This window comes from Dichotomopilus funicola, assembly GCF_033296635.1.
Source record: "Dichotomopilus funicola strain CBS 141.50 unplaced genomic scaffold C8A04scaffold_80, whole genome shotgun sequence".
Taxonomy (NCBI): Eukaryota; Fungi; Ascomycota; class Sordariomycetes; order Sordariales; family Chaetomiaceae; genus Dichotomopilus; species Dichotomopilus funicola.
In genome coordinates this window covers 116,166-140,310 of record NW_026944101.1, presented here as the reverse complement: position 1 = coordinate 140,310, position 24,145 = coordinate 116,166, and the positions used below count along the sequence as shown (strand labels likewise).

The following is a 24,145-nucleotide window of genomic DNA, read 5'->3' as shown; positions in this document are numbered from 1 at the left end:
CATGATGATCGCCCCAAGCTCCCGAAGATGACCGCAGCAAGAGAGCTTCTTCCCCGAACAGGACTTGCGGTCCTTGATGCTCGATGTTTGAAGCTGGGGCAAGGCATGGAGAACCCCGGCATCGTGGGAACACGTTTTCAAACTCTCAAGCCGTTGGGGGTTGTGAGGGTTTCGACTGGGCTGGACAGCCAGGGTTGTTCGAGTCGGTAGGTTAGTTTCCATCCCATTCTATCCACGAAACAATCCACATTCACCAACGTGGGAACTCCTAGGGCAGCGAGCTTGCAGCCGTTGGGCTGTTCGCTCATGTGACAACGGCTTTAACGCATGCAGAGTCGAGCGCATTTCGGCACACCGCCGCGGTCTTTTTGCTGCTTGACGGCCCGCTTCTTTGTTTATCCTCCCATCCTCGATCGGACACGCATCCAAGGGACGGAGATCGAGGAGGAGAGAGACAACAGGAAGAGAGACAAATCAACCAGTCCCAGGCATTGTGTGGTTCGACCTTGCAGAGATGCAGAGAGATCGATTCACCGGAACCTGTGGGTCTGCAAGTGCAAAGCCAGAGTTAGCTGCGCTTGCTGCGATTGCTCCAACTTGCTTGCATCGGCCGCCGGCCGCGATCTTTGGAACAATAGCCCGCCGAGGATCAACCGCGTGTCACCAAAACCCCACACCCGTTCCTGAGCCGCGACCAACCAGAGAGAGCATCTTGAGAGCCCGATTCTGAGTGGCCCAACTGAGCTCTTCACCGCCAGATCTGGGACTCTTCCAGCTCCGAGGGCGGGACCCAATCGAAGGTCCTTGAGTCCAGAAGCAATGCGTCTTGGAGAGGGGAAGAGCATGCAGGGCACCGGAACCCAAAAATCGCCCGCGCACCATCCCAGTGGCCCGTTGTGAGACGCCGGGAGCTGCGAGCGGTTGTTGGTGATACCAATGACGACGACGACGATGCTGCGAGATGATGGGGCTCGGCCGTTGGCGAGACTGCGGCGATGGCTGATGGCAGCCCGAACGAGCGCTAAATGCGCTAATGCAAGCACTTTAAAGCACTCACCTCGCTGCGCGCGCCGGATCCACACTCAGGCCAACGCCCATCGTGCAGCGCCATGGACCAGAGTGCCCTTCTCAGAGACACACCACAGGAGATCAGGAGTGTCTGCGCCCGTTGAGTGGAGGGTGACAAACTCTCGATCGACCCTCTGTTTCGACTGGGGCGCTTCCATGGCCACAATCTCCCCACCGAATGCCCCGGTGCCCAGTGCGGGGGACACCTCCGTGCCGTTGCGCAGGTCAGACTCGAAGCTGAAAATGTGGTCGTCATCGGCCGAGATGAATGCAGTGTACAAGAGGACGAGCAAACTTGAGCATCTAGCCGCATTGGGCAAAAAGGACGAAAACGAAAGAAAAGGTGGGTCATGCGCCGTCCACTTTCCGCACGCGTCGACGGGAAGGCTGTGCCTGAGAAGGGTGTCATCGTCGACGGCCGCCATCACGGGGCACAGACAATGGAATGCGACCTGCTGTGCTGGTTCTGTTTGTTTGTCCCGAATACCGTCACCGACCGGCGAGAGGGAGCCGGGCCGCACTGCCTCTTCTGGGAGGTCGCCGGGCGTCCTCGGCGTCCCAGCAGACCGGGAGCTCGGATTCATCAAGCGTGCCTAGATGATGACTTGCTTGCGAGCTTGCCTCTGCCTTGCCATCAGGCAACTGATCACACAGGAGATCATCGCGGGACAGAAAGAAGCCGATGACAAAAGCAGCCAGGTGCGTGAAAGATGTGCACGCGCACACGCAGGTGCAGGCTGCGACGCTCTGTGACTCTGTGACTTGCAGAGCCTAGCGGTCAGATGTCAGGAGAACCGAAAAAGAGAAGGGCCGGTTTTCCGACTTCCAGAAGCCGTTGCCGAGCCCTCCTGTGTGCAGTGGTGCACCAAGTTCATGCCCAGAATGGAGCCGGCTCGGGGCTGAGAAGGCACTCATGCAGCAAAGCAAGTCTCAGGGATGGCAGGGTTGTTGGGCTGGGCTGAAAAGAGGTGCAGTGGAAAGGAGGGTGGAGGAAGCTCGGGATGTGAGCTGGTGCCAGAGAAAGGAGGAATCCGAGAGCGGGGTGATAATTATGGGTCGGAATATTGAACGTACAAGCCAATCAGAGCCGGATGTCAATACACACCATTGGTCGTTGACACTTTTGAAGGTTCCGAGTCGATCTTCAACTGACAGGAGACACAGCCTCGCAATATCAACATGGCGACGAGGGAGAGGGGCCTCGAGGATGGATGCCTTGCGGTGACATTTGAGAGGAAATACTACCACCGGGGAGGTGCTTTCATCAAGAGGAATCTACGACCGAGGGAATATCGAATCGGCTATCGGGGTCTCCACATACCCCGACTTGGGAAGGAACGACTTATAAACGAAGCAGAGGCACTTCGCTACATCCGCCAGAACACCGATATTCCGTATGTATTATTTATCAGGGTTGTGATTTTTTCTTTCCTCGGTGTCTAGGGCGGCCAAAGCGGAGGAATAACTTCTGGGATAATGTCTTCTCACAAACCCTCCCTACACATATCCAGGGGGGCAAAGTACTAATATTTTATGTTTAGAGTCCCAGAAGTGTACTGTGACTTCGAGGACGACCAAGCGTACTATGTGATTACAGAGTACATCGAGGGTGAAGACATGGCATCACTCTCCGTTGAGCAGAAGGCTATTGTGGCGAGGGAGCTCTCAGTCCACCTAGCGAAGCTCCAGACGCTTCGGTCTAACCGGATGGGTGGGCCATCGGGCATTGTTATCCCCCCATACCGCGTCATGAGACGAACAGCAATAGATTACTGGCGGCTCCAAGTCTCCAACTCCGTCGATGAGTACGTCTTCTGCCACAACGACCTATCCCAACACAACGTCATTGTCGACCCCGACACACTCAAGATCAAGGCAATCATCGACTGGGAATACGCCGGATTCTACCCAGCCTATTTTGAAATGCCATTCTACACAAGACCCGGCCCTTCGATTGCCATCGACGGCGAGGTAGATGACTCGGAAAGGTTGCTGGATTTCCTCATGTCGAAAACCGACAGGGCTGCCTGGATGTCTCCTGGGTGGTGAGCCTATGCGTGATATTCACATCTTGCATGCAGCAGATAAGTTTTCAATGGCATTCTCGTCTTCCATGGCAAGCTTTTGCCCAGGTAGGCTGACACGGACGCAACTCAACCCCTTCCTTTGATGTTCAGCTTTGATGTTCAGGAATGGTACACTACAATGTAAGCGTGCAGGACATGGAGAAAGCCTCTCAACCGCCGAGGACGCCGGTGAGGGACGTCAGCACCGATGCTGCAAGTGCCGAAGGCCCAGCGCCGACCGCGGATCTGGGGACAGGCAGGATCTGGGAGCGGAACTAACAAAAACCAAAGACAGAGGAGAGGGTGCTCCCAAATTGGCCGACACTTGCAACATTGCAGCGTTGGTTGGTGCTTCCTGAACCTTTGGTGTGGGCAACGGGCCGAACACTGGAACGTGCAGAAATCCCAAAAAGAAAGGACCATGTCTCCCCATGTCTCCATGTTCCTTCCGATCTCAAAAACGTGAGCGACACGCCGCTCAGCATGTATGCAAGCCTCACATTTTCTCATTTCTGGTTTGCCCTGCAGAGCGACCCCACATTTCCATCGTCCGGTCCAGCTAATGCGAGACCCTGCACACACACCCGACCGCCCTGCAAAGCCCCGGCCCTTTCCTTTGTTTCCTTGCCGTTGTTGCCCTGCTCGAGCCCTGTGAGCCCGCAACCGCAACGGCATCTTGCAATCTGCCGTCTCACGCCTGCGCACGCACCACCCTCTTTTTTCTCTGTTTTGTTTCCCGTTTCGTTTCCAACCGCAGCCTTGTGGCAGGAGGGGTAAAAATTTGGACATTGTGAACATCAACGGTACATCAACACTTGCTCACCGAACCACCGATCTCACTATCGCAAGACAAACTAACCCGAAATCACCACTCCGCAGCAGCCCGGCAGTGTCTCAGACATAAGAACGGCATTTCGCAAAAACAAAAGACTTCCCATAAAAGATGAGACAAGACCTTCAATCCCACGAACGGAAAGGCGTCCATGCATGAGCTCAGACCATGTTCATAGTCCATCTAGCCAAGGACCCCCGTCTCAACCGCCAAACCACACAGTGAGCAAGCCCCATTGCAACAACCGAACAAGAGAAAAATGAACCCAAAAGCCCACACCCCATCTCAACCCAAAAGTAGGGCGACGTGGCGCACATGTCTCTGACCCAATCATACCCCCCTCCCATTCCTTTCCCCAACCACTCAAAATCCTTGAGCCTGCGACGTAACCCTCCCCCACACACACTCCCACACACAGACACCCACCACCCAACTTCCAATCTGCAACTGCAATGCATTGAAGCGGCGGCGGCAGCACCGGCAGGAGACGAGTGGGTGTGATGCGGGACAGCGGCGTGAGCGGGCAGGGAGAAGAGGGAGCGAAGGAGGATGGAGAACGGGAGATTGCGGTCAGTCAGTTCAGTCAGACACACTCATAGTCAACGGGCGCGCAACAACGACCGACAAGTGGGGCAATGGAACGAAACCTCCAAAGAACGAGATAACGGCCCGGCTGTGGGAGTTGGTTGATGAGGCAAGCCGCCCAGGGCGAGCAAATCCTCCTCCGTCAAAGTCAGATGCACGTCAGTCAGTTCAGGTCTTTTCACGCCACACCCACATTGGACTCACCCACGTTCACTCAACAGACTGGCACTCACACACTCACATCCTTCCTCGCTCGCATTCATTGCCTACCCTCGTGAACCCTTCACCCTCAAAGTAACCCCACGGGAAATGAGCAAGGGCCTTCCTTTCCAAAGTAGCGTTCCCTTTACACTACAAAGTACTTTGTACCACACCGCCCCCCCACCAATTCCAACCCGTGTTTCACACACATTGAACAATGTTCCCCTTCCCTATCTATAGTTAGTCTGATGTACCCAGTAACCGCTTTCCCAGTGATCCATCAGAAAGGAAACAGCGCTAAGTAAAACCCATGAAGGAATTTCACTCTTATTCCTCAGGGACTTGGGGGACAAGAGGTGGTATGGTACCATCCCTTATTGGCCCGCTTGTTTCGTTTTGTTTCGTCCTCTGTGAGTGAAGGTTTCGTTTCCAAGAACAGTGCCCCATCCCGATGGCTTATTCTACACCACACTCCGGATAGTGGAATAATCCCATGACTTCCCACGTTCTTGATCCCTCCTCCCAACCTGGAAAAATATCCAGATTTCAAGATCCAAACCATGCCTGAACGAAATAGATTCTCCCACAGTATCTTCGAACCTTGCCATGACTCCCTCGCTACCTGCACATAGTTACATACCAAAAGTTCCACGCTTGCAATATCGTTTCGTTATCAAATTTCCCGCTCGTCTGCCTACTCTGCCTACCTGCCTACTGTGTACCTACCGATGTATGTGTGTGTGTATGTCTGTCTGGTCTGTCTGCCTCCCTGCCTAAGATACCAGCTGCACGTCCACTCCCCTGTCTCCTGCAGTGCGTCTTGCCCAAAACTGTATCCGTACCATGTCTTCTGTGCTTGGTTTGACCAGCATGTGTTCTCCGTCACGTGGGAGAAACCCGTTTTGTCAACTTTCGACATTAGGGGATGACCATGTTCAGATGAGACTCAGCAGAGGAATCACAAATAGCTAGACAGAGGAAACATTTTTGAAGTGAAGAAGATATTTGTATTTGTATTTGGGTATCTCAAAAGCGTTCGTTATAATTTATTTCGCCACCTAGGTTCTCTCCCCAAGGTAGTAAAATAGTAAACAGACAGACAAGGCGAAATGGGTTGTTTCTTCTGAACAACCCATCCCCTTTCTATCCCCATCTTTCCTTCTCTCCAAAACGTAATAATCGTTCTTGCAGTCGGCGGCTCCAGCACGCCCGACAAACGCAATGGGCTATTGACCCAGGGTACTGTCTAAGAAGTAGTAGTAGTAGTAGTAAACGGTTCATCCTTCGTCGTATCCCATATCCCAACACATTTTGCCGCCTTCCCTAGATCTCTCCCTAGAAAGTCCACACATATTTCCAAGGACCAAAAGGGGGTATTAAAAAGATGGAAATAGAGGCGAGAAGAAAATAGAGAGAAGCCGGCGGAAAAATTCGGGCAACTCGACCAACCAACCCCCATAACTAGGGGCAAAAAACTCCTGTATCACCCCTGGCGCGCCACGCGCCTTGATCCCCCGATCCCCAAAGCGCCAAAGGTGTGTATGCTCCTGATCCATCCGGGCGCCGTCGCGTGACAAAGGGAATAATAAAAAAAGAAATAAAAGTATGAGTTACAGATTTTTAAAAATATGGACAGGCGAAAGCCATCATCCAAGGTCCTGGGGTTCCGGGTAGTAAAAGACACATCCAGAGCTCAAGAGATGATGGAGAGAAAAACAGAATCCTCGGGCCGAATAACTCCATAAGAATCATGGGTTTGCCGAGCGACTCCCACCTTGGGGAGTCGGTAACGTTGTTGTCCGTGGCCAGCGTTTGTGATGGGACGCGGTCGATAATATTGGTCCCATCACGGCCAACGGGTAAAGTGTTGCGAGTTTGGCGAGCCAGTCCGGTGGCTCCAGTAGACGAAGACCAGGTAATCCGTCCATCGGGGCGGGTCGAAGGCAACCCAGGCCCAGGATAGAGGAAAAAGGAAAGACGAAGGTGAACGCACCACCTCAGCGAGACACCGTGCAAAAAGAAACAGCGGGGGAAGCAACCTAGTAGCAGCCCTGCATGGGGGCGTACATGGGAACTTGATGGTGGAAAGGAAGCGGCTGCGGCGGCTGCGCAAACCTCGACACGTCCCAAACAAACTGCTGGAGTTGGTACTTGGGCGGCGCACACGGCTGGACGGGCACAGGCATGGCCAGCGCCGGGTCCTGGATAGCCACAGGGTGTTGTGGCTGGTACGCGTGCATGTAGTCCGGCAGTTGCTGGTGTTGGACGTGGTGGTACGAGGCCATAGCCGGCTGTTCCTCAGGTTCGTAGATTGCTGGTTCTCCCATCGGTGCTTGCGCTTGTGGTGGTGGGGTCTTGGCTTCCGGGATGTCGTCTCCCAGGAAATCATCTTCGTCGGAGTCTCCCATACTGGAGCAGGTCGAGGTGAGTGAGCCCTCGTCAGACGAGCACGACTCTCCATCAGAGGATGCAGGCGAAAGCGGCACCTCGTCGTAGTCGTCGTATTCGTCGTCCATGGCGGACTCCTCGCAAACGTAAGTGGTTTGGCCTGGCGATGCAGGCTCGGCCGACAGCTGGGCGGCCGGCGACTCGGTAAATCGGGAGCAGGCCATGATCCGAGCGCGAAGCTCGGGGATCGTGATCCTCTCGTCCGGGTTCCGGGTGAAGATCCTCCCCAAAATGTCGTTCAGTTCATCCGACACGGGGAGGATGGTCTTCAGGAAGTCCTGGCTCTTGGTGTACGCCCTGTAGGTAGAGTCCTCATAGGACGCCTGCTTCCACGGGTTGCGCCCACAGGTGAGGTTCACCAGGATCACTCCAAGGCTCCAGACATCATTAGGGGCGCAGTAGTAAAACGGCCTCCTTGTTGATGGGTCCAGACACTCTAAAAGAAAGGGAAAAAAGGAAAAGTCAGTTGGTGGTTGGGGGACGGAGGATTGAGGGGAGATTTGCGTGTGGATGGAACGGAAGCCCAAGAGGGCGGGCCGCAGAAAGGAAAAAGGACGAAAAGAGAAGAGAAGCCAACTTGTTACTGTTGTTGAAAGGACCTACCTGGAGACATGTAAAAAGTCGAGCCGCATCCGTAATCCTCGGAGCGCTCAGAAGACGTAGCCAGGCCAAAGTCTGCCAGCTTGACAGTCTCTCCCTGGTCGGAGACAAGGACGTTCTCCGGCTTCAAGTCCCGATGGTAGATTCCAAGGCTGTGACAGTGCTCCACGGCGTCCAGGATTTGAAGAAAGACCTTCCTGGCCAGCTCATCCTTACCCACGTACTGCCCACGCTCGGTGATGTTGAAGAACAGGTCACCCTCGGGGCAGTATTCCAAGATAACGTAGATGCAGTCCAGGTAGTCGATGATCTTCAGGATCGAAACGACGTTGGGGTGGTTTGACGCGTGGTAGTGAAGCCTGATCTCCCTGGTCTGGAAGGCTACCTGGCGGCGGTCCAAGGGGGTCCCGTCCGGGTTGAACTTGCTGAGGCACTTGACGGCATAGCGGATATGCGTCTTGGTGTCGACGGCCGAGTAGACCACACCGTAGGCGCCTGTCCCGACGATGCCGGTAAGTTGCAACGAGCTCGTGATGAACCTCCCTAGCCTCTCCTCCGGAGTGGCCGGAGCGAACCGGGGCAGACACGGCTGTTGAACGGCGATGTGGGGGCCGGGGATGGTGCAGGGTTGACCGAAAGCTGGCGATGCTGGCGGTGTTGGGTATCCGAACACTGATACATGCTGCATGATCCGGTCCGTCGTCGCTTTCCTCACGAACTAATCTCCTCTTGGGATCTTGGGGGCGCTGCGTTGGCAAAATGGGATCCTAGGCGTGTTTCCGGTTGGAAAATGTGATGCAGCAGAGTCCAAGAAGAGGGGACGAGAGGAAATATGAAGAGGAAACAGGACGAGATAGAGAGAGAAAACAAAAAAAGTGGATCCTTGGTATGACCCGGCAGGAAAGGCAAAATGCTCTGCTCTCTTGCTGGAATCCAAAAAGGGTCGTGATGAGAAAAATCCAGGAAAGTAGAAAACACGGCTCCTTTGTCCTCTGGGTTGGCCTTCGTAAAAATGTCCTGGGGTTGGATGGAGTGGTCCAGAACAGGGTGCGGATCCGAGGAATGTGGTCTGGTTCGCAACAACAAAGCTGAGCTCGAGCGAACGAGTCAAACTGGTCTTGGTGGAACTGTGGTTGGTCGAAGGGTTGGGTGTCAACGGGGAAAGGAGGAGAAAGGGATCCACAGTCGACCGGAAGTGCGAGGGATGGAGAGAGAGAAAGAAGGAGGCGGAGAAGGAGGCGAGCTTGTGACGAGATCGACTCCCAAAAAATGCAACTGGGAGGCGAGACCAGATGCGTTCGGGAAAAGAGGAATTTGGGAGTGAAAGAGGAGTTTTGAATGAGTGTCGAGAGGAGAGGCGGTCGGCGGTGGGAGTGAGGCGTGAAGCGATGTGTGGGCTGGACGATCGTTCGTTGATATGTCTCGACACCAGTCCTCCCACTGACTAGCCCATCTCCACCGCCCCGTGAATCGAAGCTTGGTCTTTCTCCCCCCTGCCTCTCCTGCGAGTCCTGCCCTTGCCCCCCCTTGCCCCGAATGCTGTTCGAATTGCGTGTTGCGCAAGTTGCTGTGGCTTGATTGGTCCCGGAGTTCCCATGTCTGACGGGCCCAGTTTCTCAGATGCGCCTCCTCATTGCCCAGGGGGCGGGAACAAGGGTGGAGAGCCCTGTGGGTCCTTTCTGGAGGATGTGGTACGTACCCCCCAGCCTTGACTGGCGCAAGCCAACACACCCTTCCGCTGAGAGGGACCCACCGGGTGACTGCAACGCGCCATTCCTATTCTTAATCTTGGGTGTTGCGGCACTCGGCCAGGAAGGGGCATGGCGTCGGTGGAAACAGGTGGTGGTGGGACCCTGGCTCCTTGGGCGGTCCTGCAACTGGCCCCCCCCCCGGCGGCCAAGAGGATGGGCCCGACGGCTTCGCGCTAGCGAACGGCCACAGCAATGTGTGATTACGAGGAGAGAGAGAAGCAGGCTGACACTTGCCCAGTCACGCCCGTGTGCCAGTGTTCCCGTGAGTTCCCACCCCTCGGACACCCCTCCTTCCCCACTCCCAGAGTTATGCCGCCCGATCTAGCCAAAGAATGTGCAGAATGCGAGCGGCTGTGGGCGTGAAAAGTTTGCATTGGGAGGTGTGCACTCAAAACAGTGAATGTTGAACCGAGCAAGGCCCCGTGACGGGTTGATGCCTTTGCTTCTTCTTCTCATCAACCGCAACGGGTGCGCTGGGCGCCGGCGGCTGGGATGCGGCGAAGTCGCTGGAAAGGTTTTGAGATCTGGCTTCTCCAGCGTCTCCACTGCCTAAGAGCGATGTCCGATGACACTGAGGGCGATGACAAGAAGAGGCGATGTTTTGAGTCAAGAGAACCTCGACGTTCGATTCACGAAGTGGCGACTACGTTAGCATGCGCATGGGGCCGTGAAATCCCGAATTTTCAACTACTGACTCTCTCCATTGCTCCCTGTGACGTCCCAGCGGGGCAAGAGAGTTTCCGCTGGGATCTTGATGCCAACGTTTGGTGTTGTTGTTTGAGAGCTCAATGCCCGTCCAGCTTTCCTGGAGCTTGCATTGATTGGCTGCCACACATCGGGTCTTGGAGCTGATTCAGGACGGACTCTCCTTCGAAGGTGTTGGACTTGACTCTGCAGATCTGAACAATTCCCTCTGCGGAAACGGGTGGTGGGCCGTGGTTCGGTGGTTTGGTGCACTGCGGGAGTAGGGACGAAAGGCTCGCGTTCAAGTCATGCCGTGTCTCCAGGCTTCCGGCACAGCAGCAATATGGATAAAGTGCAACGGGTCAGTCATCAGCCTGGAAAAGGCTCTGACTCGAGATAGCTCTGATACTCGATATTCGTCAGGCTGTGAACATGTCCGTGGTTCTGACTCTAGTCAAAAGTTCGTCGCAGAGTGACTTCGGAACACTAGCGTAGGCAATGGTCCAGCAACCATTGCTGTGGGACAAACCCAAGGTCACAGCCGAGCTGCGACGCTGAGAGTGGGAGACTCGCCGGGGGTGATCGGGGATTCTGTCCTGCTCGAGCCAGAGAGTGGCCAAAGCTATGGTGAGCCTTTCCAGGCTTCACCTCGACCACAACGCCCGTGATTGGCCTCGCACGCCTCGCCCGTGCTCGGTCGGTCTTGGGTTCCGTCGCACGGACGACGGTGGGCAACCGATACAACCGCCCTCCGCCTGGGAAAATCCTGGGAATCCCTCCGACAGCCGATCCAGTAGATCCTGAGCTCTTCGAAAGTGGGGGCTTTTCATCAAAGTTTGTTTTGCTCGCAGGAGAGTCCGGGTCGTTCTATTGGCCCTTCGGATCGAGAGGAAATTGAGGGACAGATGGGAATGGTGGGCTCGGGGTTGCAACACATCCAGTCTTTTAGTTGCAGGTGGGAATAGGAGCAAAAGAAGGGAACTCGCCTGCAACGAGGAGAAAAAAAGTGGAACCCTTGGGTACAAGTTTCAGGCCGCACTTTTGCGAGGCAAGAGCAGGTTGCGCAAGTCTCGAACATGCCTCCATGCCTGTTGTCGGGAGACTGCCAAACTTGCGAAGGATGGGATTTCTGATTGTGACTGGTTGACGGGCCAGGGTTGGGTAACTTCGCCCCACGTTGCGTGCATTGGCCGCCGCCTCACCACGACATCGATTCGATGGCCCGCGCTCACCGGATGCAAAAATGTGCGAAGCATGCGACCCCCCTTGTCGCCCGTTGCAGGCTCGCTGGGCGGAGCAGGGCGGGCGGGCGCGAAGTGCTTCACCAATGATTTCTCTCCCCTCTCTTGCTAGTCCGTTTTCGCACGGAGGGTCCGGCACTCATCGCACTGTCCACCGGTCAGCCACACAACCACACCACTCATCGTGGCTTCCCATGCGGGCAGCCCATGCAAGCCATGCTCCTAAGCTCGGGCCAAGACAATCAGGTGGTGGTTGTGATTTCCTGCTCATTGCTGTCTGATCAGTTGCTGGTTGCGGCAGCTGCGAGCCATCACGCCTTGCTGCTGCCGAGCGAGCGAGACCTTTTTTTGTTGCGCGTCTCGCCCGTACCGCCCGCCATGCCGAAGGTCACATTGCCCAGTTGAATTGAGCCCGCAAACAACGTTATTTTCGAGTTTGGGAATGCCGTAGCATCCCAAGCCCCTCGGCCCTCCCGGGCCTCATATTGCGGCCGCCCGATTTTTGCCCCGCGGCTAACCTCAGTCACCACCTTTCTTTTTTGCCCTTTCCCGCTGCAGTCTGATAAGCGAGCGATGGATGTTGGGGTTCAGCGCATCGGGAAGGCCTCGATATCGGGCCGCCGCATCACCAGCGGCTAACGGGGTTGGAGCATGGGTCAAAACGTCTCGTCGCGGCCTCTGATGTCAGCGGTTTATCTGATCTTCTATCCCCGAATAGGCAAAAACGAATGGCATTTCTTTGACGGCCACAATCAAACCCATCCACATAGCCGATGTCAGCAAAAGACGATCATCAACGGCCGCGTGCGAGAAAGGCTCACACGGTGTACGGGTAACTGCTAGCCGTTCTGCCGTTGTGGTCGTTCTTCGAAATATGAAGCTAAGCGCAAGGTCACTAGTGTACTTTGCTAGTGCAGGTTTATCGCCCGTGTTTCTGATATGGCCCGTTATCATGCGAGCAGATGCTGCCATCTGCCGAGCCGAGTCTGCCGCTCATCAAAACCAGATGCGAATCAAAATGGGCGGTTCTCAAGAAGGGCCTTGGGGCAAATTCCTGCCGAGCCTCCAGCCAAAGGACCCTGAGCCATCGGTTGCATCCCTGCCCCAACGAGATGGACCCGGGTCCAGGTCGTCGAGGCGAGCCTCAAGCGTGATTGGATGGAGCTTTGATCTTCATGACGACGACGAACTTGCAGGACTGGCAAAATGAGATGCTTCGAGAAACCTGAACACAATGCAAAACAGGTTCCAGCACTCATAACTGGCGGGTGTGCTGGAACTTTGTCACAGACTAGCGTAACGGCCAGTCAGTGACTGACTCTTGCTTCTGCGTCATTCCAGAAAACCCTCAGGGGAGGCAGCCCATTGAGCATCAATGAGCAATGGGATCACATCGCAAAACGAATAGTTCGCAGCCAATGACGCTACGGATCACCAGCTTCAAACCACGAGACACAACCGAATATTGATCATCATCGCACCACGGCCACGTTTCTTTGATAGAGGCGGAACTGCTCAGCCAACAAGCGCTCGGGGGCCTCCGATACGGGTTTCATTGCCGGAGATGAAGCACACCCGGCAGACCCGGGGTGGAGACCGCCTCCGAACCCCGGCACAGCCGATCTGGCCGGTGAATTTTGTTTGTTGAGTGTGGCTCGGCCGATCCAGATGCGGGGGACATCCCCGCCAGTTCGAGCCAGCCTTGCCTGCCGGCCATTTGCGCGGCTTTTTGCAGGTGGCGATCCGAATCTGGGAGAAATCTGGTCATCACCAGACGAGCAGAATCTATCACCAACAAGGGGAGAAAAGGTATCACGCCACACGACTGCGCCCATTGAGCTTTTCCGATGAGAAACGGCCATGCATCTGGACCCGAGATGATGATTCCTCACCTCATGCTCGTCATCTGTCAAACCCCCTGTCCCCTTCCCGCGATGGAGGCTGGGGGCCGATTCTGACGCGTTCTGCGGCCTCCTCGTCGGCCCGGGCCACCAGGCCGCTTCGCTGGCCAGGCAGGGAATTAAGGCGCCTCAGTGCGACTACACGACACTACCACAGTCAGGAACCGCGCGCCAAAATGTCCCAGAACAAGTGTGGCTCCTAGGGTTTGTATGGTCTGCCGTCCCGTCAAACAAAAGCCAATATCGAATCCACATACCAGGGGCAACAAGCAGGAGGTTAACCGAAGGATGAACTGCCGTGCAACCGGACGTAGTATGTGGGCGCGCAAACCGCCCACGGGCACCCCCAACAGCAGCTATTCGCGGCCTGCAGCGACCACGACAATGAGTTGCTTGTCTTCCACGCGGGATGCGGCGTCTAGAGCTGCAGCTGGCCTTGCGAATGCTTCTCTCCATATCGTGTGTAACGACAATGACGTTCCCCGCCGCCTGCAGTTGGTTGTTTGGAGCCAATCATCCCGTGTATTGCTTATACTTTTAACACCCACGAGGCGGCAAGAGAAATTGGCTTCCGGCTGACTGGGCAGTGAGCATAGAATGTGGAATGTTCCTCTTTTCGGACATCCAAGTATGTTACAGTGTAAGACGGGACCGGATGCAATGCGGGAAGGATGAGACTTGGGCGCATCATGAAACCTTCTCAGCCGGAGAAAGAAAGAAGAAAAACGAAAACAGCTAAGAGGTCCCCAACCACCGGAGTGCATGCAACATCGCGGTATTATTATCTCCTCGTTGAAACATATCACGCCAACTATGGACCAAAGAATGATAATAATACCAACAATAAACCCGTTACAATAAACAATCCCTCCTGGTCCCAATACATCTCCATGCATAAATACACGAACAAACCACAGTTCTCGATACGGATATATCACACGACAGACACCAAAACAACGTAACACACACAACCACCACCGCACCCTGCGTCCACCCAGCAACCAACCGTCTCGCCCTCCCATTATTTCCCTATCCAACCAACTAGTGTAGTTAGGCATATTCTCGAGATCCCTTACACAGTGACTTCCCCAGACCAACCCTCGGGGCACAGCAGCACAACCAGCGGCACAGTACGACAAAGTCCTACTACCGTGATACCGTCACACATACACACAAGTTGCACAGTTGTGGCACAGGAGGAACTTGAACAAGCAATAACTAGTAACCATGCCATGTAGTACTACCTAGCTTAGTGTAGTGTAGTTAGTGTACAAAAGGGAGAAGGAGGTCGGGGTCGGGGTCCGGGGGGGATGTTGCGGATGTGCCACGGCGACGTCATGTCCTACCTGTCCGCCCGTGGTGTCGTTGTTGTTGTTGTTGTTGCTGTTGTTCAACCGCAGTGAGCGGGAGGCGTAGGTGGCTAGGTGGCTGGCCTTGTTGCCGGGTTGCCCGGCGCAATACACACTCCTCACTCAGGCCACTTTACCACTTTACCTAGTACTTACATAACAACTGGCTATGTAAATGTGAGCCTTGACAAATACCGAGGTAATTACACTGTCCCGAAAACCTGCAGTGTGGCGGCGCGGTGATGTCCGGCGTGACGCCCGTTGGCCGTAGGATTCCCGATATATCGGATGTTAAATACCGAATATTGAGTTGGTCGGTATTCCGCCGGCCGCCTGAAAGGGGCTTGAGGGGGAAACAAGATCCGAGCGAGCCAACGGGTGTTGATCAGACTGGGTTGTCTCAAAGTGAACGAAACAAGGGCCGATACAGACCAACATTAGGGCAGGAAACAGGCTTATTGTACCAACAACCACTGTGGCGTCGATAGACACACGAACGAACCAAAAAAAGGAAATAAAAAAGACAGAAAAATCGACCCAGCCCGGCGGTCAGGGACAGACGGTTGTTGGTTATTGTCTCAAGTCAGGGCTCTTCTCACTTTCTCTCCTGAAAACTAAAGAATGCATACCGTACTGTGTAAACATCAGAGCCCCCAACCCGAAGACCGGCCGGCGTCTGCCGGGCAAGACCGGGCAAGCGGGTACGTGAAAGCAGATCAGTCATTTTACTCCCCTTCACTATCCGTGCCCAAGGTTTCGGGATCAGTGGCTTGTTTGTTGGTTAGCTGGGTCGATCAGTGATCGGTTGAAGGTCTGTCTCAGGGAAGGTTGGCGATGACCTCAGCCGTGGGGGCTGGGGGCTGGAGTGACCTCTTCCGTGAACTTCTATGGACTGGACTGGACTGGACTGCCTTTGTGTTTCCCCGGCTGGAAACGGGAGGGCAAGGCGTTTTACGGAAACCTACTTGTGTATGTATGTATGTATGTGTGTGGTAGGACGGGGCCAAACATGTTACTGCAGTTGTCGGTGAGTACGGCTTGTGGGCTGCCAGTGTTTTCGGCCACTCGGATGGTTGGGATGATGGGGGATAGAGGGGAGGAGGGGCATGGCGTGTTGTACGGTCGATGGCACCTGACTGGTAGTGGATGCGGTGGTAGGTTGTTGTGTTCTGTGTTGTTTCTCGGGGTCCTTTGATCCAGGAATCTTTTCCCGAGTTTTTTGGACCATTTTTTATTTTGCCATATGGTTATTGTTAGACCGCGAGCCGTATCTCTTGACCGCCTTAAGTACGAAAGTCAATAGTTACTGTCATAATACCGTGAAAACTTTACTTCCTGCTTTCCATTGTGTTTACACTCAACTCATATCACAGGTACCTCGTATCATCATGTAAGTCAACCTTCAAACAACGAAACCCCGTTCAGCTCAACTCAGAGCCCACCAGAAAAACCTTCAAACGTCAGATCAGACCAGGCTCCGTAAATCCAGGTCCGGTCATGGGCAAACCCAGCCAACCAGCCAACCAGCCAGTCAAACAGCCAGCCGCGCCCGGTTAGCTTGTCGGCAAGCCCGGCCGTGCCTTGCCTTGTCGTTTTCCCTTTTCGGACCGCAGCCGCCCGCCGTCCGCCGTCCGCCGCCTCATAGTGTAGCCGGGCAGTTGGGCCAGCTAGACGGCTACCTAGGCGGCTAGGTAGGCGAGGCAGCCGGCTGGCCGGCCGTTTGGGGGGCCTTGGGGGACCATAATGCGGCCGCTCATACGCCCCGGACCGCATGCGTGATTGTACAGTACATACATCGCTTTACTCTACACAGTAGAGGATTGTTCTCTCGTCTGATTCACGTGGTTGGCCTGGCCTAGTTTGGTCTGGCCGGGTCAAGTCAGGTCAGGTCAGGTCAGGGCCTTGCTTGGGCCAGCCAACCCACGTCATGCCATGCCCCGGCCAATGGGCTTCATACAGAGTACAGGTTTGACTTTTCGAGAAGCAAGCAACACGAACCCGCGCCAACAGCGGCGTTGGACGCCACACCATGTGTGTGTAAGTTAGTTAGCGTTCAGCACCCAGTAAAAAAAGCGAAAAGAGAAAAGGTTCTGAGTGGTTGGGTGGGTTGGATCCAGACGGGCGGTAGGAACGGCGGGAAGCGGCACAGCCTTTTGGCCTTTGGCATGTGGTGATTGAACCCTGATGGCAAGGTGCAGCCGGCTACCGTAAGGCGGCGGCGGCGGCGGTGGCGGTCGTGATGATTGATGGCATGGGCGACCGTTGGCATGTGGTGTGCGTGTGCATGTGGTGTGGCGGCGGCAAAGGTATCCGGAACGGGAAAAATAATGAGTCAAACTTGCGCTCTCCCTCGGGTCAACAACCAACAAGCCCCCAACGCACGCACCCAGCCGGCGGGTCGGGATTTTTTTAATCTATTTTATTTTGGTTTGTTTCGGTTTGTTTGCTCATTGATCAATGTGGCGATTTAACCCCGCGAATGGGCTGCAGTAGTGTAAGTTAGTTTGCTCATGAGTTGGTTGCATGGAACGGGCGCTTGATGAATGAGCCCCGTGACCCTGACGGGATGTGTCTTGTCAATTACGCCGCAACGCCGCAACGCCGCCGACGGGTTGGTGGGTGTGTGAAGAAATGTGTTCTCACACACCCACCACCAACCAGCCGATGTGAAAATATTGACTCCCAGAGGATCAACACACCCGTAAATGTTCGGACCGAAAATTCCTATGCCGAAATGAGATCACGACCTACAGACTCATAGTCAGCAAACCCCGAGCCGGGCTGAGCTGAGTTCGGCTGAACTGGAATCACACACACGCTCTCTCTCTCACCGAGAGAAGCCGAAATGATGGATCATCCGAGTGTGCACACCTCTCCCTTGATTTCCTGACCGAGGGATGAGCGAGGATCTCAGAACCTAGTTCCTAGTACATAACAGGCTCCCAGGCTCATTCGCTCATCAGACGGCCAAGCAAGCCATCAGCTTCCATAGACCTTCCCAAAAGAGATGCGAGAAGAAAAAAAGGGGTTCACCTGCTCAGCCACCAACAACGACAATCGAAAAAAGGGTCTCATCAACCAACAACCAGCAGCCACAACCACCCATAACTACACTGTGCCAAACGCACCAAACAACCCCCCCTTCAGAATCCCGAACCATGGCCCCGGGAGAAACAGAAACATGTGTCGTTAAACCAAACAAACAAACAAATGGAATGTGACAGGTTCCAAATATCCTCGCTCTTATTCCCATCCAAGACATCATCATCATCATCATCATCATCATCTTTGCCCATCACCCATTTGAATATTTCCCTAGTATCTATTACCGCGGTCCCGGAATGCGGGAATTAATCCCATCCCGCCGACCTGGGTTCAAGCCAAGAACGCCTCACTCACCAAAAGGGGATCCCAAAAGAGGGCCAAACCAAATAAGGCATGAACGTTCGGAAATGTGACCGACGATATTCGTCATTAGGCATTGTAGGTCCTAAGTAACCAACCAGGCGAAGCACATGAAGGATCTATCTATCTACACTAGGCAGGCAGGCAGGCAGGCAGGTAGGCAAGGAAGCATGGTGAAAAGGGGTAGACTTTTACCCCTGGAGGCTCGTGAAAGGAGGGTAAGTAAGTCCGTAGTTACTTTGTAAACCTAAAGAAGGCAGGCAGTGCAGTGGGCGGCGTCTAGATCCTAGATGGATGAAGTGTTTTTATACTTCGCTCGCTCCTCCCAAGCCCAAGCCCCCTTTTCATCTCATATGAGGTGACATGTTCATGCACAGTAAGTAGTATGCACGTGGGAGCGGAATATTGTCGGCACCGCCGAGTTAAGACGGATGGATGGATGGATGGATTTGTTGACTCCTGAACTGCCGCCTGATTATTACCTTCTGAACTGCATCTTGAACGAGACGGCAGATAGCGAAATGACCGAAAGACGACGGGCTTATTTGACCGTTCATGACTTTATTACTCACCCCTATCATCGAACTTGGGCCCTGACTCCGAAGTCTGACTCTGACCAAGAGACGTAGATAGAGACACAGAGAGAGAGACAAGACAATGCAAGACAGGACAGGACAGATAAACACGCCTTCAAGTTTATGAGCGTACATGCCTTAATTACTACTACAAGTAAGTCTTTTGTTTACGAACGTCAAGACGTCAGTCGCCATGTGCCAATCGACGTTTCCACCCCTCTACCGATACTTCCATACCATTTACATCCATCAACCACCATCCCGTCCCCCTTCTCTACCTCCAACCCCCCATCCCCCACATCAGTCAAAAACCACCAAAATAAAACCATCTATCGATACCCCCACCCCTTCTGCGTAAAAAACGGATGCCTCAACGCCTCCGCCGGCGCAATCCGCTTATCCGGATTCAGCGCCAAACAGCGCTCCAACAAATCCACAAAATGGTTGAGTTCCCGGCCCTCAGCGTCGTCCATACCCGCCGAGGCAGCCAGTAGACGGGTGCGCAGATCCCGCGTCGGCTTGACGCTGGCGAGGGTGCGGACGTTGGTCTAAAACGGGGGAGGAAGATGCGGGGTTAGTTCATGTTGCCTATGCATGTCATGCTGTGATAGGGAAAAAGAAAAAAAGGGTTGGTATGGTGTGGTATGGATAGGGTGATATGATGGGAACCGAGTGGGTGGGAAACACAGGAATTAAACCGTGAAGCAACCAACCCCCCAAAAAACCGCTGCGGTGCGCGCCGAAAAATCAAGTTTCCTCCCACGCCTCTCTTTCTCATGCATTCTGCACAAAATCGCTGCAACATCGGTTTGGTCCACGGCCCACGGGCCACGATACCGCGCGTCCACATCCCATCGCTTGACGGGATACTGCCTCTCGTGTTGCACAAAACAATGCAAACCAAACAGGAGGGGGGCGGCGGCGGGCGCCTCATTGAAGACGACATCGGCTAAGTGCAGAGGCCGTGGATGTGATGCGTGATATTAACCAGGCGCCCGCTCGTTCTCGGCAGCAGCCAGGCGTGCGGCACGGCAAGAAACACCGCGCCGCGGCCAACTGACCGCCCGCCCGGCTTTATAAAAAGATATCGGATGTTGAACCACCCGATGAAACGGTGTAACAACCAGCGATATGTTTCAAGATAGGCGTGCTGAATGCAGGAGGGCGCGGGGGTGCAATAATTGGGAAAGGGGAAAGGGGGAAAAAGAAAGAGAGAAAGGGGAGCAAGAATGAAATCGGTCTGAAAAAAGGGGAAAGAAGGGAATTAGTTAACTCACCTTGCCCAACATCTTGTCTCTCTCTACGCTGATGAAGTTGCCGAGCTCATCAAAGTGGTTGTGCGAGAGCTCACCACGACGGTATAGCTTCGCGCTCAGCTTGCCCCGGATCTCCATGATGTTCTTCAACATTTGGTTGTTACTCTCGCCCGTGAACAGGATCTTACCCGTGTACAGCTCATATAGCGTGCAGCCAATCGACCACATGTCGACGGCATAGTCGAAGGGCACGCCTAGGATAATCTCAGGCGCACGGTAGAAGCGACTGACGAGGTACGGCATCGCTTCTGTAGCCGCAGTCGCAGCGTCAGAGCGATCGATGGCTGTACCGAGATCGCAAATCTTGAGCATGTTGCGGGCCTCGTTGACCAGGATGTTGTCCGGCTTCAGATCGGCGTGGATGATGCTGCACTTGCGCATGTGGGCCAAAGCGAGGAAGATCTGGTAGGCATAGGCCCGCGTCGCGTTCAGGTTGATGCCGACGTTGTTGCCGAACTTCTTGAGCACCTCGCGCAGGTTCATGCTCAGGTTCTCAAACACCATGCAGAGATGGGCCTTGTACTCAAAAGACCGCTCGAATCTGACAATGTGCTTCTTGTCGTCTGGGTCTGCCGAGTTTAGCTTCTCGAGGATGGCAATCTCGGTGAAACCTCCTTTCCTAAGCGCGTCGTTGTTCCGCATGATCTTGATGGCCACCTCCTTCTTGGTCGTGACATCGACCGCGCGAGCTACTCCTGAGAACATGCCCCGGCCCAACGTTGTAGATACCTGGTAACGTCCGTCGAGGAGCTCACCGGGCCGGATCTTGTAGTAACCCTCCTTATCATCGCCATCCAAGATGCCGCCGCCCGCTTGAGGCCCACGCACATCGGAAGATGCGTCGGTCTTGGCTGGGGCGGGCGCCGCAAACTTGTCAGCGAAATCCTCGGCGAACATGTCGAATTCGTCGTCGTCATCATCCTGCTTCTTGGCGCTGGCATCCTCGGAGGGTTCGGGTGCCGGAGGTACAATTTCTTCTTGGCCTGGACGAGGCTCACCGTGAAGGCCGACGTGGGCGTGGCGCATCTCGTCTCGACGCTCATCCTCCTTCATGTCGGCTGTGGGATCGTAGTTGGCCGCTGACGGGCCATCTTCGTCAAAGGCCTTAGCTTCGCCGTGAGCATTGATGAGGGCTTGGTCGTCAGCAAAATTAAATACCCCTGGAGAGAGAGCGGACGGTATCCTGCTGGGAGATAGGCCAGGCGACGAGGGGCCATCTAGGTGATATTAGCAGCTAGACAACCTGAATAACCAGGGGGTGGGGCTTACTTGAAATAGGGGTTGCCTCGTCGCCCTTTGAGGGCCCTGGAGTGTTCTGACGAGTCGACCCAGGCGTGGATGCAAGCCTATCACCGGTCTGCAGGGTCTGAATTATGGGCGTCGCTGCGCCAATACCGCGTTTGAGGGCCGCCTCTCGCTTCCGCCGGCGGCGCTCAATCTCGGCTTGAACAGCAGCTTCTTCGTCCACGGCCTCCTCGGGATCCCAGTCCATATCAGGCTCAGGGGGTGCACTGTAAAGAGAGTCAGAAACTGTCTTTGGTCGATGAGCAATTGAGTAACGTACCTGGGTTGTGAAATAGCAAGATCATTGATACCACGCTCGACCGTGGCACCTCTATCACTTTTAGCATTCTGCGATGAACCACCAAAAGCACCCCCCGGGTGATCCTTCCTAGACGTTGAGCCATCCTGAGGGCGTCTCTCACCAGAGGCACTGTACTTGTCTTGCCCCGGCCGTAAATCGCCACGGCGTGCCCCATCTCGCCCACCTACTCCCCCGCCTCTGTCGTCCCTACCACGGGGTGACCGGCTGCGGGTGCGGGGCCGCTTATCTGGATAGCCATCGTTCCTGCGGTCGCGGTCGTAGCTTCTATCATAACCGTCGCGTCCTTTCGGGCGTATGTTACCGGACTCGCGGCCTCCGTATCGGTTGTTGTTATTATTACTATTATTGTTGTTGTAATGTTGGTCAGAGCCTCGGGACGCAGGCCGGTCTAAGTCGCGATACGGGCGGCGGTCATCGCGAGGGCCGCCCTCGAGGTGGGCACGAAACTGGCGAACATCACGTCGGTCGCGGTGGTCGCGGTGGTCATCGCGCGACCGCTTCCAGCCGCGGGGCGAACGGCTTCGGCGGGGCCCACCATTCGAATCTCTCGATGGCCCATCGCCCTCGGGCGTGCGCGACGGGAATCTGCCTCGATGTCTGCCGGTTCGGTCAACATCACCGTTTTGTTCAGAGCGAGGCTGGGGAGTTGCCTCGACGATTTCCCCCTCATCCGAGCTAAACGCAGAGGACGCCATTGTATGTACCGACCCGCGACTTGCACCCGTTCGTTTGTCCGTCTATTCGTCCCTCTATATCTTTGCCCGGTGGCAACCCTAAACACAGCACGCTCTGTTTGCTTGGGAACTTCCTTCTTCTTCCTCCTTGACTAGAAATTTGTGGATAGTGTCAGCCTTGGTTTCAACGTCAGAAGGCGAGAGTTTTGGATCGCACAGTTGCGGGATGTAAAAGCGAGGCGAGGATAGCAACGCGCGGGTTGAATCTCTGACGGCGTGGTATAAGTGTGTGTCGAGGGAAATAGATGCCAAACAGAGACAACGGCAGATTGAATCCACTTCGACGACTTGGTGTGACGTTTTCCACAGCCTGAGAACCTGCCGAAACCGTTTCTCGGCACTGGTGGCGCTCGCTGGAGCGATCCGAGTCGGGAAGGGCCAATCCGGCGATCTAACCGCGGTTTAGCCGGTTCACCGCCCAAATGTCCAGGCGCTTGGTCTGGGCTTTGCCGCCGTCTTCGTCGCGGGGCCTTCGCCTTGACAACTCAGCGCGCTGACTTCCCTTCCTGATTCTGCCCCCAAAACTTACCACTATTCTCTTCATTGATATCAGACACACCGGGTCTCCTTTTTTTCGAACAAAAAAATCACACAAAATGGGTGGTCAGAGCAGAGAAGGCATGTTCCCCCCTTCCACTCCACTGGCCTACCCCCTGACGGGCGCTGGAGTAAACCCTGAAAATCCCGACTAACACCATCATGACAGGCGGGAAGGCGAAGCCCCTCAAGGTGCGCACAACCGACCACACCACGAGGCCACTACCGCACCCGAATCCCGCATCGTATATTGAGACCAGCCCACTAACCTAGAGACTGTTCCAAACCACCAGGCCGCCAAGAAGCAGAACAAAGATCTGGATGACGACGACAAGGCTTTCCACGAGAAGCAGCGAGCCTGTAAGGGAGCCGACCCCCCAAAGACACTCGGCCGTCGCTGCTGTTCATGAATTCCACAACGATCTAACCCGCTCACTTTCTCTAGACGAGAAGGCTAAGAAGGAGATGGCCGCCAAGGCCGGCGGCAAAGGCCCTCTTGTAAGTGATCCGGACCTCCTTTCCGTCCTCTCTCCATCCACAGATCGCCTAGGTACTAACCAGCTATCCCTTATAGAACACCGGTGCTCAGGTACGCCCCCACCCCACGAGCCGGGACTCCGGTCTTTCCTTTCCCTGCGAACTACACTCTAACACGTCGAACAGGGCATCAAGAAGTCAGGCAAGAAATAGACGACTCAACCAGAGTGGAAGCACGGTATTGCGTTGATGTGGAGTCTTGGGAAGTATTTTACGGGCGCAAGACAAGGAGAAGAGGAGTTTAGAGCCAAGTAGGCGGGTAGGAAAGCAGAAGCGACATGTTCCTTCTGCTTGCCAGACACGACCTTTTCAATGAGTACAACGAGTCACGTTTTTTCTACGTGTTTGTGTTTGTCTTGACTGTGATTGTGGTTGTTGGTCCAACTAAACAGGCAGGTTAAACGGCAGTCATGATGAGATGTTATGACGAGGGAACTGTCGGGATGAGTAATTCCTAGGTACCTCTAGAAAACGCAAAGGTTGGGTCTATCATGAAATTTAGTTTGGTGCGGGAATATCTACCCCTTTTTTGCCCACCCGACCCTCTGAATACAACAAGAATCACACCAGCGTTGGGGTTCCAAGCATGCTACTTCAGGGATAGTTTTACAACCTAAGTATCGCCAATAAAAAAGGGGGGATCAACACAGTTCAACCAGCACCAATCAACCCCACATACAACTTCCTCCCCCCCCTCACCACCACACAT

At 54.7% G+C, this 24,145-nt stretch overlaps 4 protein-coding genes across 4 annotated transcripts; 2 read left to right on the top strand and 2 right to left on the bottom strand.

The window, feature by feature from the left end:
- Nucleotides 1–2,247: 2,247 nt before the first annotated feature.
- C8A04DRAFT_15020 (kinase-like domain-containing protein) lies at nt 2,248–3,117 on the top strand (the record flags this gene model as incomplete). The annotated part of the gene is made up of 2 exons (XM_062778331.1): nt 2,248–2,462; nt 2,610–3,117. 2 exons carry the CDS (start codon nt 2,248–2,250, stop codon nt 3,115–3,117), a joined length of 723 nt encoding a protein of 240 aa, XP_062633752.1.
- Nucleotides 3,118–6,791: 3,674 nt separating this feature from the next.
- C8A04DRAFT_32132 (negative regulator of sexual conjugation and meiosis) lies at nt 6,792–8,488 on the bottom strand (the record flags this gene model as incomplete). The annotated part of the gene is made up of 2 exons (XM_062781988.1): nt 6,792–7,636; nt 7,804–8,488. The coding sequence occupies 2 exons, from the start codon at nt 8,486–8,488 to the stop codon at nt 6,792–6,794; spliced, it is 1,530 nt and encodes a 509-aa protein (XP_062633751.1).
- Nucleotides 8,489–19,035: 10,547 nt separating this feature from the next.
- C8A04DRAFT_15019 (kinase-like domain-containing protein) lies at nt 19,036–22,323 on the bottom strand (the record flags this gene model as incomplete). Its single annotated transcript, XM_062778330.1, has 4 exons — nt 19,036–19,254; nt 19,984–21,239; nt 21,292–21,533; nt 21,587–22,323. The coding sequence occupies 4 exons, from the start codon at nt 22,321–22,323 to the stop codon at nt 19,036–19,038; spliced, it is 2,454 nt and encodes an 817-aa protein (XP_062633750.1).
- A 738-nt stretch (nt 22,324–23,061) lies between these two features.
- C8A04DRAFT_32130 (translation machinery associated TMA7) lies at nt 23,062–23,589 on the top strand (the record flags this gene model as incomplete). The annotated part of the gene is made up of 5 exons (XM_062781987.1): nt 23,062–23,091; nt 23,193–23,259; nt 23,345–23,397; nt 23,474–23,488; nt 23,563–23,589. The coding sequence occupies 5 exons, from the start codon at nt 23,062–23,064 to the stop codon at nt 23,587–23,589; spliced, it is 192 nt and encodes a 63-aa protein (XP_062633749.1).
- Nucleotides 23,590–24,145: the final 556 nt, after the last annotated feature.